Source organism: Nuphar pumila, chromosome 3 (genome assembly GCF_984573655.1).
Source record: "Nuphar pumila chromosome 3, dmNupPumi1.hap1.1, whole genome shotgun sequence".
NCBI lineage: Eukaryota > Viridiplantae > Streptophyta > Magnoliopsida > Nymphaeales > Nymphaeaceae > Nuphar > Nuphar pumila.
This window is the reverse complement of record NC_143251.1, coordinates 41,492,724-41,510,014: the sequence shown is the minus strand read 5'-3', so window position 1 is coordinate 41,510,014 and position 17,291 is coordinate 41,492,724. Positions and strand designations below refer to the sequence as shown.

Below are 17,291 nucleotides of genomic sequence, written 5' to 3'. Positions count from 1 at the left end.
CCTTTGAATCAGCAGTACCTTGTGCCAACATTATACATGTGATTTTCTTGAATCACATTTGCTATCGAGGTATCTACATGTCTCGCATGACTCTATACCGGCCTCGATAGACGGGACACGGGTTTCTCAACAGAACACCCGCTAAGAAGTTCGCTCGAACCCCCAATTCTTGATCACCAGAGATATGCCAAAAAGGCGAGCATAACCATCCAGTCACTTCCTTCCAAATGCTTCGATTTGGAGCAGTCTTTGATGCTTTTGCGCAGCTCCCTGAATCTCAAGTCGACTCTGCAAGACTGCGCACACTAAGATTCAGGATCCTTGCGATGTATCCCTCTCCTTAGAAGAGGATGTGTCGCTCGCTCCCGACTGAACTCTTGTCGCAAGAGGGAGAGTGGTAAATGCCCCTTGCATCCTCTGCGAGAATGCCCTTAAGGCATAGGCAAAGAGCAAGAACCTGCACGTCATCTGCAATAGCAAGGTAATACCAACAGATATGCAAAAGCAAAAGCCTAGGCGCAGAGCGCGACGGAAAGGTAAAGGGAAAGGATTGCGAAACCACATCCTTAAGTGAAGTGCATAATCGTATAAATATATATATTTGTATATATATATATATATATATATATATATATATTCATTTAATGGTCGTTTTTAGTTTAATTGAACTTAATTCAATCATCCAAGTCTTCCGTGCAATCTTCCCCTACCTTGGAGAGTTGCGAGCTCGTTGGCGTCTACGGATGTACACGATTGACGGCTCGGGTCGCGGAGCGCGAGTGGGATCCGTCGTAGCTGCAAATATGCGATATTAACATGCAACCCAGACAAAAGCAAAAGCAAGGAGAAGGCTCGACTTCTCCGATAGACAGGGCTGGGGCCAACTGTCCCAATTTCCTTGAAAAAAGAAAGGATGGGGCAAGGCCAAATGACCCTTGCTGCCAAAAGAGGGATGTAGTCAATGCGAGCAGATGACTCACGTTTACTAGGAATTCCTCGTTGGAGACCAACAATTGTAATGATCTGTCCCCATCACGATGTAGCTTCCAAAGATTTCTCGGGCCTGCCGGCCAAGGGTATAGGCTCGCGCACAAAGGGCAGGGGTCCATCGGCCCCTGCTGGCAAACAAAAAGGCAGGGGCCATGGGCCCCTACTGGCAAACAAAAAAACAAGGGCCGATGGCCCTTGCTGGCAAACAAAAAGGCAAGGGCCATCGGCCCGTGCTGGCAGACAAAAAGGCAGGGGCCGATGGCCCCTACTGGCACATCAAAAAGGCAGGGGCTGATGGCCCCTGCTGGCACATCAAAAAGGGGACAGGGAGGAGGGGCTCGGCCCTTCCCTTACCGTAACGGAAGCAAGGAGGGGGCTCAGCCCCTCCCCTGCCATAACAAGAGAAGGGAGGAGGCTCAGCCCCCCTCCCCTACCGTAACGAAGAGCAGGGAGGGGTGTCGTGCCCCTCCCCTGCTAAAAGGGGGCACAGGGAGGGGGTTTGACTGCTCCCGTGTCCACACAGAGAAGTGAGGGAGAGAGAGAAGAGAAAGAGGGAAAAGAGGAAGCGGTGGCGTACCAGGGGGTTTTCGGAGCAAGCTCGCCGAAGAGGAGCTCGCTGGAAGGAAAAAAGGGGGTCGCCGATGTCGGTGGCGACTGTCGGGGGTGGCCGATGTCGGTGGGTGGATGAGCGAGAGAGAGAGACAGAGAGACAGAGTGAGACGAGAGGGTCGGTGAGGGAGAGCGTCGGGGACGAGAGGGTGAGAAAGAGAGAACAGAGATCGAGAGGCGGTGAGGGGGGTTTCGTAACCCTCCTCCCGCCTGCCTCGCTGTCTTTTAATGACAGTGAGGGGCGGTGGCCCGGGTCGGATCCGGATCCGGATCCGGCCCAGACCAAAACTTCTTCTTCTTCTTCTTCTTTTTTGTTATTACACCCCTCCCCCCCCCCCCCGTACCCTCTGCTCGCAGAAGAGGGGCTCGCCTCCCCTCCTTGCACCCTCTGCTCGCAGAAGAGGGGCTCGGTCCCTCCCTGTGCCTTCAATTCATAGAGGAGGGGCTCAGCGCCTCCTCGTTTCCCTTTTATCACAGGAGTAAGAAGTAGGAGTGCGGGAAGGAGGGGGCTCGGCTGACAGGTCGATCCTTTCCCCTGCTGCCTTTGGCTTTTTGGCAAGGGCGAAGCATCTGGCACGGATAAGGTTCAGCAGGGGCTTGCCCTGCCCCTCCTTTTTGCGTTAGATAAGAGGTAGGCCCTCTATCTCGAACCTGGAGCTCCTATTACTATTATTTTGAAGTGTTTATTAACTTTATCTCATTTACTTATTTTCTTTTCAATTTTCACTTTTCAGATATAATGGCGAGTTCTAGCGGTAGTGTCAATACATTTGGTTCAAGTTCTAACCCTGAATTAGAAGTTTCTCAACCACTTTGGAGGCTTGTGACAAAAGGGGTAAAAGCTAGTAGTGGTGGTGGTGGGAATGTGCAGTTTCATTGTAATCTATGTAAGACTGTTTTCACAGGTTCTTATACGCGTGTGAAAGCACATCTTTTGCATATTCGTGGTCAAGGAATTAGGGCATGTTTTGGGGTTGACAAAGACATGTTAAAGCAATTAAAAAAAGAACAAGAGGAAGCTGAAAAGAAGAAAATTGCAGAGATGAGAAGCGATTCGATGAATTTGTCTTTTCCTACTGCTAGTAATATATAAGAAGAGCTTTTAAAGAAAAGAAAGATGGAAAGGAATAAAACAATACAAGCGTCATTCAAAAACATGACAAGAGCATAAATTGATAAAAAGATTGGTCGATTCTTTTACTCAAGCTCAATTCCTTTTAATGTAGCTAGAAGTCCATACTGGAAAGATAATGATTACATCTTTGGCTAATTGCAATTTGAGTGGTTATGTGCCTCCTAGTTCAGAAAAACTAAGAATAGTCATTCTTGCAGAGGAAAAAAATAGAATTGAAGACTTGTTAGAGACCCAAAAATTTGCATGGAAACGACATGGAGTGCCAATTGTTTCTGATGGGTGGACTGATATACAAAGGCGACCATTGATAAACTTCATTGCTTACTCACTTAATGGGTCAATCTTTTTAAAGACTGTTGATGCATTTGGAGAGTATAAAGATGTTGAATATTTAAAGAGATTATTTGTCGAAGTGATAAAAGAAGTGGGTGAAAAAAGTGTGGTGCAAATCATTACTGACAATGCTCCAGTTTGCAGTCGTGTAGGAATGAATTTGGCAAGTGAAGATACATATTCACATATTTTTTTAACTCCTTGTGCAGCACACAGTTTAAATTTGGCACTTAAGAGTATATGCAATCCATCAAAAGATGATGCACATGCACATGAAATGTGCTTATGGATTGAGGAAATAGAGCATTATGTTCGAAATATTAGAAATTTTGTTGTAAACCATCATCGTGCCCTTTCTATATTTAATAGGCATTCTGATCTCAAGTTACTGAAAGTTGCTGAAACTCGTTTTACTTCTCTCATTATTATGATAAAAAGAATTAAGCAACTCAAGAATGCATTGATGATGATGATGGTTGATCAAGATTGGGATTTTTATTGTACTAAAGATGATGTCAAGGCTCAAACTATCAAAAAATGCATCTGTGATTATTTTTGGTGGGATAAAATTACATATTTTGTTGAATTTACAGAGCCTATTTGGGAAATGTTGAGAAAAGTTGACAGAGATGTACCCATGCTTCATAGAATTTATGAAATGTGGGACAATATGATTGAAAAAGTTCAAAGTATCATTTTTAAACATGAGAAGAAAGATATTGCACTTGATGATTCAGATTTTTACAATCATGTACATTCAGTTTTAGTGGGAAGATGGGATAAAAGCAATACACCTTTGCATTGCATGGCACACTCTCTCACTCCAAAATACTATGCAAAAAATTTGTTGACAGCAGGTGTTGGTCGTGTTTCTCCAAATGAAGATCTGGGAGATTTGATTCTTTAGCAGCACCTGTGGCAAGGGACGAAGACCCCTTAATTGGTGGGCAACATATGGATCAGAGACACCAAATCTGCAACGTCTTGCAATGAAGTTGTTATCCCAACCTGCTACATCATCTTGTTGTGAAATAAATTGGAGTACATATGCTCAAATTCACAACATTAAAAGAAACAAACTCACTAGTAAAAGAGCAGAGGATTTGGTTTATGTTCACTCAAATCTACGATTAATTTCTCGTCGCACCAAAGAAGAGTATAGGTACTTTTTTTCTTTGTATTCAACGTTTGTATTTAAATATTTGTATTCAAAGTTTTAAGTTAGATACTAATATAGTCATTTTTTGACGCAGTTGTGGACCATCCAAGAATTGGGATGTAAATCCAGAAGATTTTGACTTGGAGGGAGAACATAATTTACATACTTTCAACATGGACTACCTCGATCCTGTTCTTCCCTCTAATTCAGACGATGAGGCAGATTTATGATAAGTTTTGTTGTTTATCACACTCACAAGCTTCTTTATGTGTTATATTTTAGTAAGTTTGTGTTGTTAAGAATTGCTTTTTTATTTTTGCTTTAAAATTTACAATCTTTGTGTTAATTTATTGTTATATATAATTATATATATTTAAAATATATATATTTATAATATATATTTTTTAATATATATATATATATAGTTGAGTCCCCGTGTCCAAATTTTTTAGAATTGCGCCGCACCCGTGTCGCACCCGCACCCACACCCGCACCCATGTGAAATAGATTGCAAGTCAATTTCAACATGCACCTACATCGATTCACATGAGTGCAGTCTTTCGAATCATTCGATATATAAAGGGAATAGCAAATAAGGGAGTATTTCTTTCTTCGTCCTCTGAATTAAATTTAATTGCATATACTGACTCTGATTGGGGAGGTGACCCTAATAATCGTCACTCCACCACTGGTTTCTGTATCTTTTTAGGTGAATCGTTGGTCTCTTGGAGGTGCAAAAAGCAGCAAAAGGTATCATTGTCCTCTACTGAAGCTGAGTATAGAGCCATGGCATCTACAACCATGAAAATAGTATGGATTCGGCGTCTCCTAGAAGATATGGGAGTTCATATTCAAGAACCAACAAAGCTATGCTGTGACAATACGAGTGCGATATAGATTGCCAAGAATCATACCTTTCATAAGCGCACAAAGCACATAGAAATGGACTACCATTATGTTTAAGAAGAATATTTGAAGAAGGTCATCGATCTTCCATATGTGACATCTAAATATCAACTCGCAGACTTCTTCACCAAGGCACTTTGCTCCCCGAGATTTAATTTTCTTTTGGGCAAACTTGCGGTCATCACGCCGTAAGTTTGAGGGGGGGGGGGTTAAAATGTAATCATATTTTTTGTTGTATATATATATATGCACCTCTATATATATAGATATATATATATATATAGAGAGAGAGAGAGATACATATACATATATACTATGTATATATGTATGTGTACCTATATATATATATATATATATATATATATCTTTTTATCTTATAATACCCAATAAGGATATTTCTGTAAATTCACATTTTACACATATTCCATTTGGAATATGATTGTAATTTCCTTTTTATTTATTTTTTATTTTTGTCTTTTCTTTTATTCTTTTTGTGGTTTGCACCACCTAGGGAGGCTCCCCAAAAGAGTCGTTGGGGGCTCCCAACGATTCCTTTGGGAGCCCCTTATGTGGCTCCTCTAAAGGTGTATAAATAGGGGTCTTCCCAGAGTTACCGGAAGCGTCTAGGTAGGTGGGGAAGCGTGCTTCCCCGAAGCGCACTTCGGAAGCGCAAAACGTCGCGCTTCCGAAACGCGTAGGGAAGGGCCATTTTTAAATGGGAAGCGCGCTTCCCTTTAATGGAAAATGTGCTTCCCATCTCGCTTCTCCCATTTTTTCAATTTTTTGTATTTTTTTTTTTTTTTTTTTTGCTTCCCCCTCGCTTCCTAGGTCGCTTCCGGTTCGCTTCCTAAGTCGCTTCCGAGACAATTCCTGATTCACTCCTAAGTGGCCCCACGCTTCCCGCTTCCTAAAATTTTGAAAGTGCCTCGCTTCCCGCTCCCACTTCCTCAATTGGCAACCATGGATCTTCCACTTATTTTTTTTAAGGGCTTGAGTGACTCAAGCTTCTCCTTTTCATTAAATATATTCTTGTTACATGCATTTGTGCATGTTTGCATTATTTTACGCCTTTGTGCGTATTTGTTCGAGTGTGGTTTGAGTGCATTTGTGCACATCTTTTGTGAAGTATTAGTGCTTGTATGTGTATTGTCTCTTCGTAGACATTTTTACACCTTAACCGCCTGAAAATTAGTCATAGCAAGTGCCGCACAATGGGATGTTCTTATACTCTCATAAACCAAATCTGGTCAAACTGGAACTAGAAATCAAACCTTAATAGCTTAACACTAGTGATTTACAAAACTCTGTAATTTTACTTGCACATGCTCCATGATTTTCAGAGTGTCTCTGGCTCACACCCTACAGTGATAGAAAAAGGTAGATGATCCCATCGAGAAAATAAAACTAACTTAAACCAAGCCATGAATATAGGTTAATCATTTGGGCAAAGAAAATGCAATATTAAAAATTGTTTGCTATGCAAGAATCAAAGATAAAGTTCATCATATCATAAAAGTAGAGCCAAGAATCCTTATCCACCTCTAGGGAGCAATGCTGAATCCAAATTGACGTAAGACAAAACCCAAATGTAAACAAAAGCCTTAAATAAATATCAGAAACTTGACAATCCAGTGGCAGACCCATAGCCAACATACATCAATCATGTCAAAACCAGCATTTATCACCCTCTCAACATCTACTGATGAAGTCACCACCCTCTCAAAACAGATTGAGTGCTGCCAAAAAAGAAAAGGAAAATATCATTTTATTTCATCATTTATTTTAAAAATCTACAGCTATAAATAGAAACTAGAAAATTATAAAAATATTTTAACCAAAACAGGTATTTCATCACTCATCTTAAGAGCTTACTAGTAATAATACTACATGGGGAAAAAAGGAAACAAAAGATCAGCACTTCATACTTATTCTTCAAGTGGAAGAACTGTTTCAGGTTGAAAATAAATGAAGCAATCCAAACCAAAAAATATCAAAAATGACCAACAAAGTATCACTATTCTCTAATATCTCATTTTTTAATATCAGATGATATACAAAGGAAAAATACAAATATCAAATGCATTTATGATGGAAAAGAAATGCAGTAACCGTCCAGCACAATGTAGCCACTGATTCCCAAAGAAGCTAATATGCCATCAAATTAATGGGGTTGATATGCAGGTACAAGCTATATTACTGAAAGGTTCTACACTACCCACAAGAGCCCGCACCCCGCATGGCTGCACACGCTCGTGCAAAAAGGTTCTGGACCGCCCACATGAGCATGGGCCCCCACACACCTGCACACATGCATTCATGCAGGCATACAAACACATGCACACATTGCCAGACACCTAGGGATGCACACACATGCACAAGCTTGAGAAAGGATGCAAAGTTTAATCATAATTTGAAAAAAACAGCAGGTTGACCTAGTGAATCATCCAAGCAAGCTGTTGTAATGATTCAAGAGCCTCTAATCACGAACAAATTGTCCACCAAGAGACAAAATGGACAAACACAAATGTGGCCTCTAAGGGCACACTCTTAAAACCCACAATGGGCAAAGGCAAGAGAGGCTCACAATATAAAAATTAATATTTTATTAACGATCTCAAAATATGCAAGAAGCATTCTTTAACAAAGAGGTTTACCCATATTTATATACAAGGTAGAGAGTGGGAAAAGTTGCGAGAGGTTTGGTGAAAAAGTCTGTCAACTGGTACTCTGATGTAACATAAGGCAAATTAATAGTTGTCATGTAGATACTCCTCTCGAACGTAGTGACAATCCATCTCGATATGTTTGGTATGCTCATGAAAAGTACGATTGTTGGCAATGTAGATCGTACTTTTGTTGTGGTAGCCAGAGTTACCGAAAGCTTCTTAGATAGGTGGGAAGTCCTATTCCTAGAAACTCGCTTCGGAAGAACGATACTCCTCGTTTCCGAAACTTGACAAGAGTCTCGATTCTCCCACGCTTCTCCTATGCTTTTCACACACTTCATCTATTCTTATTATATGTTCTTTCAGTCTACTTTTCATGAGTTGTATTGTTTCCTCTCTACCTTCTCACTTACTTCCATGTGCTTTCACTAAATTGACAATCATCATTTTTAGATTTTGCTAAAAATTTAATTCTTACACTAAAAATCATGAAATTTAAGAATAGTCACTTCTATTTTAGTTTGTATTTGTATTCCATTTTGATTCTCATATTGCTTTTTTTATTCCTCGCTTCTCGCTTATGCATCGCTTCTCGCTTCTGCTTCTCATCGTTTCCCGTTTCGGCTTCCTAGTCTGGCAACCTTGGTCACAACACATTTTTTAGGCCCTTGTCACATGAACTCTAATATCTACCAGCAGTCTTCGTAGCCAGACTACCTCCATCGTGGTTGTAGTCATGGCCCAGTATTCAGCTTCAGTTGACTAAAGTGAGACCTTTTGTTGCTTCTTACACCACCATGATATTAAAAATTCATCTAAGAAAACAAAAAACTCATAGTTGAGTGTGTTATTGGGAATATCTCCCCAGTCCGCTCCCATGTGAACAGAAGTGGGAGCATGTTAAAATTAACTAGTGTGAACAACATGTGTCGTATCAGGTCTATTAATTGAAAGGTAAGAGAGTGCTCTAATAAGGTATCTGTACGGGGTTGGATCATCAAGAGGTTCCCCATCATCGATTCCTATTTTAGCATTTACAACCTCGGGAGTATCAGCTCTTCTATCATATGTGATTCCAGACTTTGAAACAATGTCATAAAAAAATTTAGACTGAGACAATAAATATTTTCTAGGAGAATAAGCAACTTAAATCCCTAGAAAGTATCTTAAAACACCCTAAATTAGTTACTTCAAAATAATTTTTGAGAAGTATTTTTTATGTTTTCAACTCTCTGTTTGTCTCCTCCGGTAATAATCATGTCATCCATGTTAAAATATGTTGATCCTTAAATGTACATATATATATTTATATATATATATAAAGATACGTATACATATATATATATATATATATATGTATACATATCTCTATTTATATATATATAAATATATATATTTTATCTTCCTAAAATACCCTCAAGGGTATTCTTGTAAATTAGCATTTTACGCATATTCCAATTGGAATATGCATTGTAATTTTTGTTTTATTTTTATTTTTTGTTTTTTATATTTTTGGATTTCGTACCACATTGGGGGCCTCCCAAAAGTGACGTTGGGAGCCCCCAACGGTCACAAATGTGACCGTTGGGGGCTCTCCAACGTCCCCTTTGGGAGCCCCCAAGGTGGTCCCTTTTCATGCTTATAAATAGGGGATTTCCCCTTTGTATTTGGGATTCTTGAGGGAGCTTATGCTCCATTGTAATGGGGTTTTTACCCCTTCTCCATTATTCTTCAATGATATGCAACTTATGACTTTATGTCATATTTTTCCCTTTTTATGGGTTTTATGTGTTAGCACATTATGTGCTTATGTTGTTTCCCTTTAATGGGTATATTTGCACTCCACGTGCATAAGTATGGGTTCATTATTGAACCCAATGTATTCCAAGTCACTTTCTAACAATCCACATACAGAAGAAGAAGAATAATACAAGCATCAGTAATCTTAACAAACAAAGTTGTGATAGTCAAACAAGTTCTAAAACAAATATAAAGCATAACTTCGCTAAATGTGTCATACCAAACCTTTGGTGCTTGTTTAAGACCATAAAGTACTTTATTTAAAAGAAGAGTTTTTTGCTTAGAAAGATTCATACCAAAAGTTGTCTTCATATATACTTCTTCCGCTAAGTTTTCATTAAGGAAGGCACGTTTGACATCCATTTGGTATATATGTCATTTTTTAACAGAAGCTACGGCTATTATGGTCCTAACAGTGTTCATCCTAGCACCAGGAGCAAAGGTTTCTTTATAAGCTATTCTATATTCTTGAGAATATCCCTTGGCAACCAATCTTGCTTTATATCTCTCAAGAGTCTCATCACTCTTGGTTTTCACCTTATATACCTATCCACATCCAATAGGTTTCTAGTTTTGTACAATGTCTTGAAATGTCCAAGTGTTGGCCTTTAATTCAGCTCTCATGGCTTCAATCTACTCAGAATGTTCTTTGGCTTGAGAATAAGTTGAAAGTTCGACATAGGAATGAATTAATGCAATACAAGCCTTGTATTTGGGTAAAAAAGATTTAAAAGATACAAACTTTCCAGGTGGTTTAGTTGTTCTAAATGACCTTGTTTGCTCTTCATGTAACGACCCCAATCCATACCCTTTTAAAAATGCGGAATATTTTTTTTTTTTCTAAGAGTTGCGGAAAACTTCCCAGAGACCTGGGGTCCCTACAGTTCCAATTTCAGTTGGATAACCATACACCACAAACGAAGTTGCAATCATCATCCATATCAACCAACTAAGACTCTTTTATTAATGAGTAAGAAAATTTCAAAGACAAGGTTTTCTTCAACTGAAAGTAAAGTAACACTTGCAGAAATTAAAAGAACTGAAAGACAAAAGAAAGAGCCAATCTATCCTCTACTGAAGCTGATAAGCCCAAGTGTAACTCATCCATCCCCAAATGCATGTTCAACTTCACTGTTCACCCTTACCTGTGAAAAACCAACAAAGTAGGGTGTCAGAACCGAAATTCTGAGCACAGCTACTTCTAAAGAAACAGGTGAGAGAAAGAACATGAATAAGATTTCATGCAGTGATTTGAGTGAATGCAGATATAAAATTTGCAACATTTAAATATCTATAACTACCAATAATTGCATTTCCTCACCAGTCAGGAACAGTACAGCAATGTCACATATCAATAACTAAATAACCAACCTTTCAGCATGATCTCACAAAGTAAAACGTATGCTACCACCAAATGATGTCAAGATATCAAGAATGATTCAAACATGCATGATCTAATACATAACAGAAAAATGCATGATTATGTGCAATGCATGATTTCTTCTGTTATTTTTCATTTAAGTTCCATCTTTCCATATGCATGCCCTATTAGATGCACACATCTTTAAGTTCCTCTTTTTAATTACCGTGGCCCGCGGATACACCAAACGGGTACAAACCCCGAGGTCAAGTAGGTTCCCAGGGTAGCTTAACACAATTTGTATTTTATTATTGGGTTCCAACTTAGCCCTCGACCGATATCAGGAAACCGCACCATCCATCGGAACATTAGACCTCCACATCTAATGTCGGGGACACAAGAGACACCCCACGCCCACAAGTGCCACTTCCTTGGTACCACAAACTCACAGCTGTGACTAACACACCACTCCCGGGTAAAGTGGCGGGTTCTCCCTAAAACCGTGGCCAGGAGAAGAACCTCAATATCGGGTTCAGGGGCAACAACGCACACGGAGTTTTTGTATCCTCACAGTCTCCCCAAGACCGAATATCCAAGATTCTCATACTCCAGATGAGATATCCCAGAATGTAAATTTCACTGTTCTTATTCATTATTTTCATTTAAAGTTCATTCTTTAAGTTTGCCACACATATGCAAAAGTAAAGTGAAAACCTCGCATCCTCCCTTGCAGGAACCCATTCTGGACTCCAGCCCGTATAAACCATTAGAACAGCGTAGTAAAGTGTCAAACCATCTTATGTGGTTTAAGTGATATATTTAAAAACATAAGTAAGAGAAAACCAAACCCACGGCTCTCCAGGCCAATGATGGTCTATTTAGGCCATCGGTGCATCGTATGCACAAAAATCATAACTTGCAATGTATGCAATAATACCAACATAATTACAAATGCACCTTCATTCAAGCTTCCACAGTCATAGGCATGTGTGACCATTTATGTGTAAGTGTTTTCATGCAATCACTTAATATACATGCATTCATCCATAGTTTCATAAGTATATAAGAGTAATTATGCATGGAAATTAAACATGTCTCATCAGGTAGATACATGAAATCTTCCATTCGTAGCATGAGTTATCATCCACACACAAGCACATAAACCGGATCTAGAAATTTATATGTCAGGGCTGCACGCCTTTACATCAGGTATGCATCTATATCAAAACAACTTGCCATGCCCTATTAATAGACATCAAATACCTCACATGTTACAACTATAAAGCATGCTAACATGTGCCAAATGCATGTGCACTCATGCAATCCTAACACAATCATACGCATGTCAACCAACTCAACTATATACATATGCTGCAGGAACAGAACTGGAAAAAATCTCAGGCATAAGCAATATTTTCATCTATTTCACCTGTATGAAATTAGTATTATGGACAACACCAACCATGACAAACATGGTTAGCTTAATGCACGTGTATCAACACGCATTCAAGATGTTTCTCTCACGATTTCAGTGTTAGTACATCCCACGCACACACACAGTTTTATAACAGAAGTTTTATTTTCTTTTTGGCACCGAAGAAACCCACATCTATGCAATTACATGACAAGAATATCATTTTTTGTTCAATGCTGAAACAACCCACACATATGCAGTTTAGCAGGTAAAATATTTTAGATATGGTCAACATTTCATAACCACTTTCAGAACGAGTCTAGGTATTTAGGAAGATATAAAGAATACAAGCATGCTGGCATGTGTAACCAAATATTCAAAACACGACTATATAGATAATAACAAATAAAGTTATCAGCATGTACTTATTAACATTGCATTAACCTAGGTATTGTAGTTATTATTTACAAGCAGGGAACATAGCAAACTTTTAGAACATGTCCGAAACAGTAGGTCATACCTGGTTGCCCACTTAATATTAATATGCATCGATCATTCATATGCACGTATTTGAAACAAATATATTTCACACCAAATCCAACACTACCATAGGCATAAGGGTATAGCTATTTATTTTTTTCCTAAGCAATTCAACTCTTTACGTAATACAAACATACTAAACACCACAAGAAAATCCAAAATGAAGAAAAACAAGTAAAACAAACAGATCCAAAGGCTATATAGCTCCAAAAACGATACCAACGTCCAAAAACATCATCTACCGAAACACCCGTTAAAAATCTATAAGATTTTCAGCAAAGGGGATCAATTGCACACACACAGGAAACCTTTTTTTTTTCCTCAGAAAAATCGAAATCACCCATCCCCTTGATGATGAAAATCCGAAAACCCCCAAAAATCCGATTGATTAGGATTTTTGTCAACCCTCATAACCTCCTCCCCCTCCTTTATTCATGCCAACCGAAACCCCCAAATCCAAGATTTGGGGTTTTCCCATGTGGGATTCAAAAAGAAATCCCCACTCCATAATTTCGGTGGAGCCTCCCCTCAAACCCACACAGGGAATCGAACCCATGTTCGATCCCTCACCTCGATTCCAAGAAGACCCGTACCTTTCTCCGATGACTTTTCCGGCGATCAGAGACAGTCGTGGCGGGAGCACCGGGCTGGCTGGAGTCGCCCCCACTGCTGTCGTGACAGGGATGCTCGAGGAGGGCTGATGGCTGCTGGTTGCTCGTCGGCGACCTTCTCTCTTCCGGCGTGTGCGCACCGAGACAGAGACGGAAGAGACGAGGGAGAGAGATGAGGGACTGAGTGGAGAGAGATAGAGGCGAGGGAAGAGAGTCCCCTCTTCACTCCCTCTTATCGGCAAGACCCCTCCCCCCTTCACGCCGAGATGGGAGGGGGAGGTCGGTTACGCTCTGCGTAACCCCCCCCCCCCCCTCTTCGCCCCTTTCCTTTTTTTTTGTAACAACCCTATCGGGCAACCCTTATCGGGTTGCCCCTTTCTTTAAAAAGGGGTTACAGGGGGTGCGGCTCGGGTCCGGACCCGAGGCCCGTAACCCGACCCCCAAACTATATGGATCCATCAGTTGGATCCGAATGGATCCAACTGTGGATCCCCGGATAAATAAATAAAAATTTAAAATTTTATTTATATATTCTTATTATTATTATTATTATTAGTTTTATTTATTTATTTTAGATATGGATATAAAGACCATTTTATGGATCTTAGATCCACATGTTGGATCCATTTGGATCCAAACATGGATCCAACCTTAAATACTCGGTTTTTCTTTTCTTTTCTTTTCTTTTATACTATTAATGATTTATTTAACTATTATAAGTATATTTTTAATACCCCATTGTGGGTTATTTACACGTTCTTTTATGGATCCGGTAATGGATCCAAGGCCCAAATTTAGAAAAATACTCGTTATTTTCAAATAGATTTAAATAAATAAATTACAAAATTTGAGGTTATTACACTTCAGGTTGGCCAGAATATTATTTCTAGTGCATGTGGATGCTTAGGACCCTTACGCCTAGAATATTGCAAATAGTTTCTATCACCATGGGATTGCTCTTGACTAACCACATCATTATGAGATTCTTCATCACTAGTTATATCATTTCCAAACTCATTGTCATTGTCAAGATCACATTCACAATCACAATCATCAAATCGAAATTTGGAATTAAATCCAACAAAAAAGGAATACTTGGTTATTTTCTTAGATTTTTCAAAGAAACTTTCTTTTTTTAAGAAGGATAAATTTCTTGAAACATATAATTTGCCACTTTTAAAATCAAAGCACTTGTAACATTTTTGGTTATCTGCATAACCTAAAAAGATATAAGGAATAGCACGGGGAAAACTTGTCATTTTTGTTGGTAAAAACAAAACATTTGAAAACTCTTAATCTAGAATAGTCAGGAATTCATTTAAAGAGTTTTTCAACATGAGTTTTATTTTGCAAGAAAGAAGATGGTTGTTAATAAAATATACAATAGTCAAAGCACCTTCAACCCAAAAATCTTTTGGTACTTGATTTGCTATAAGGTCCTTATAGTTTCCATAATGTGCTTGTGTTTTCATTCAGCCAAACCAATTTATTGAGGTGTGTGAGGGCAAGATCTTTGATGTGTGATGCTATGCAAATCTAGGTAATTTTTAAATTCTTTTGATAAGAATTATCCCCCTAATCAATAAGAAAGATAGAAATATTATTTTTAAATTTATTTTTGACCAAATTATAAAATATTTGAAAATGCAAGAAAATTGTATATTTATGTTTAAGGAAATAAATTCAAGTATACCTCCAGAAATCATCCACAAAAATTACAAAATATGCATGTCCACCGTTTGATGTAACCGGTGCAAGTCACGAAACTTATGAATGTAATAACTCAAGTGGTCTAGAAGAAATAAATGTTCTTTCTTAAAACGGTAACCTCTTTATTTTACTAAGAATATAATCTTCATAAGTAAAATTTTCATAATTACAAAAAAAAATTAAATTTGAAAAATATTGAAATTTTATATATATTATGGTGACCAAGTCTTTTGTGCCAGAAGTCCAAATTCAATTTCTGAACATTACAACAAATATTACTCGTAGGTATATCCAAAAATTCCATGTAATAGAGGTCTCCTTCTTTATGGCCTTCCCTAATTAGTTTTTTTACTGTTGATCTTGCACCCAACAATTATTAGATAAGGAAACATCACATCTTGGTCAAAAAATTGAGAAACAAACGAAAGGTTTAAATTTAATTTAGGAATATATCTAATTTTGGAATAGAAAACCTTTTGGAGTTTTGCAAATCTCTTTCAAAGTTCCATAATCATTTTGTCTCAAGAGATATACCATCAGCATTGAAAACATTTGATACATTTGAGTTAGTATGATATTCGTTTAATATATCAATATTGAGGGTCTTATATCAGGATAGAGAAGGATGAGACTATGGCTCCAATTGAAGATGATGCCACTTTCAGAAGAGGTTGAAGTGCCTTCATTAATTAAGCCAAAAACAAGTGGCCAATAGAAGAGTCTTGTGGATTTCCAACGTCATTGGTGTCTTGAGGCGGTCCAACCGAAGCCACCTTTTTTCTTCCCTTCTTTCTAATTTTAGACATTGAGGTTTGATCAAGGTTGTAAGTATCGTATTGTTACCCATATCGGTCAGGCCCAAAGTAACACCATATTGTTTCGTATCATAAATGTATTAAAAAATTTTAATACAAATTTTCTAAAAGATTCAAAAAAATCAAGAAAATCAAGAAAAAATAGCAAAAATTCTAAAAAAAATCATATCACATGAAACAATGATGAATTGTAGAAAAGACAACCATAAAATCACATATGAAGCATTTATGTCTCTATGAGCAGCATAAGACATCATCAAACATCAACTAATATAGAATCATAGATAATATTGTATGCATATCTCACAAGAACAATGTAAAATATTAAACATCTTGCAATTAAGAACATGCCACAAGACTCATACTTTCAAATTACATAAACAAAAACAAAATAACCAAATTTATGAACAATTAAGTGTTAAATAACCAATTTTTTTAAAACATGTTACATAAAACCTCAATAATCATAATCATCTTCTTTATTACCATTATCTTCTTCTTTTAATCCTCTTTCGACATCCACATCGTCTTCAAGATATGTGGGGTTTTTATCATCTACCTCATGTGCTCCTTCCACGTTAATCTACTGAATGTCATCTTCATTCAAAAAAGTCTTTGCTTCTTCTTCAACCTATGCATCCAATTCATCAAAATGTTTCAAACTGATGGGATCGAATTACACTATGATAACTTTTTGATTTGCCTAAAAAGATGAATTGAAAAATTAAAATTAGTTGGATTTTCAATGATACAAAAAAACTTTAAATAAACACATAAAAATGACAAATAAACTTTATAATTTTATATATCTCGGCCTTTGTTGGAAGTTGTAGTGAACGTAGACGAGGTCATTGAGCCTTTTATGCTCCAATCTATTTCTTCTTTTGGTATGGATTTGCTCAAAGATACTCTAATTTCTCTCGCATCCACTTACACTACATGTTTGAATAAGAATGTGAATGGCAAAAGCTCTCAAATTTGGAACATCACTTACAAACCTAGTCCACCACGTGTCTGAAAAAAAAGCAAGAAAATGAGAAATTAATAATACAATAACAGATATACAATCATACAAAATATCATAACTAAATAACAATATGAAATTAAAATTGAAATAGTCAAAATAAATTACCTGAAATAAATTGTGGCACAGTTTTGCACTGTTACAGGTCTCCCCATATCATACGATGCATTATCATAGGTTTTTATTTTCTTATGAATTTGATCTTAAATGCTATAATCA

The 17,291-nt window shown here is 37.8% G+C and overlaps 1 protein-coding gene across 2 annotated transcripts in view; it reads right to left on the bottom strand.

Moving 5' to 3' along the window:
• LOC149842698 (DNA topoisomerase 4 subunit B (DUF810)) overlaps positions 1-17,291 on the bottom strand; it is a 225,630-nt gene that overhangs the window by 179,232 nt on the left and 29,107 nt on the right. For both annotated transcript variants that reach the window (XM_089999370.1, XM_089999371.1), the window contains one exon: positions 6,788-6,868. In XM_089999370.1, the coding sequence (XP_089855496.1) occupies positions 6,788-6,868 (81 nt within the window). The remainder of the gene's footprint in view (positions 1-6,787; positions 6,869-17,291) is intronic.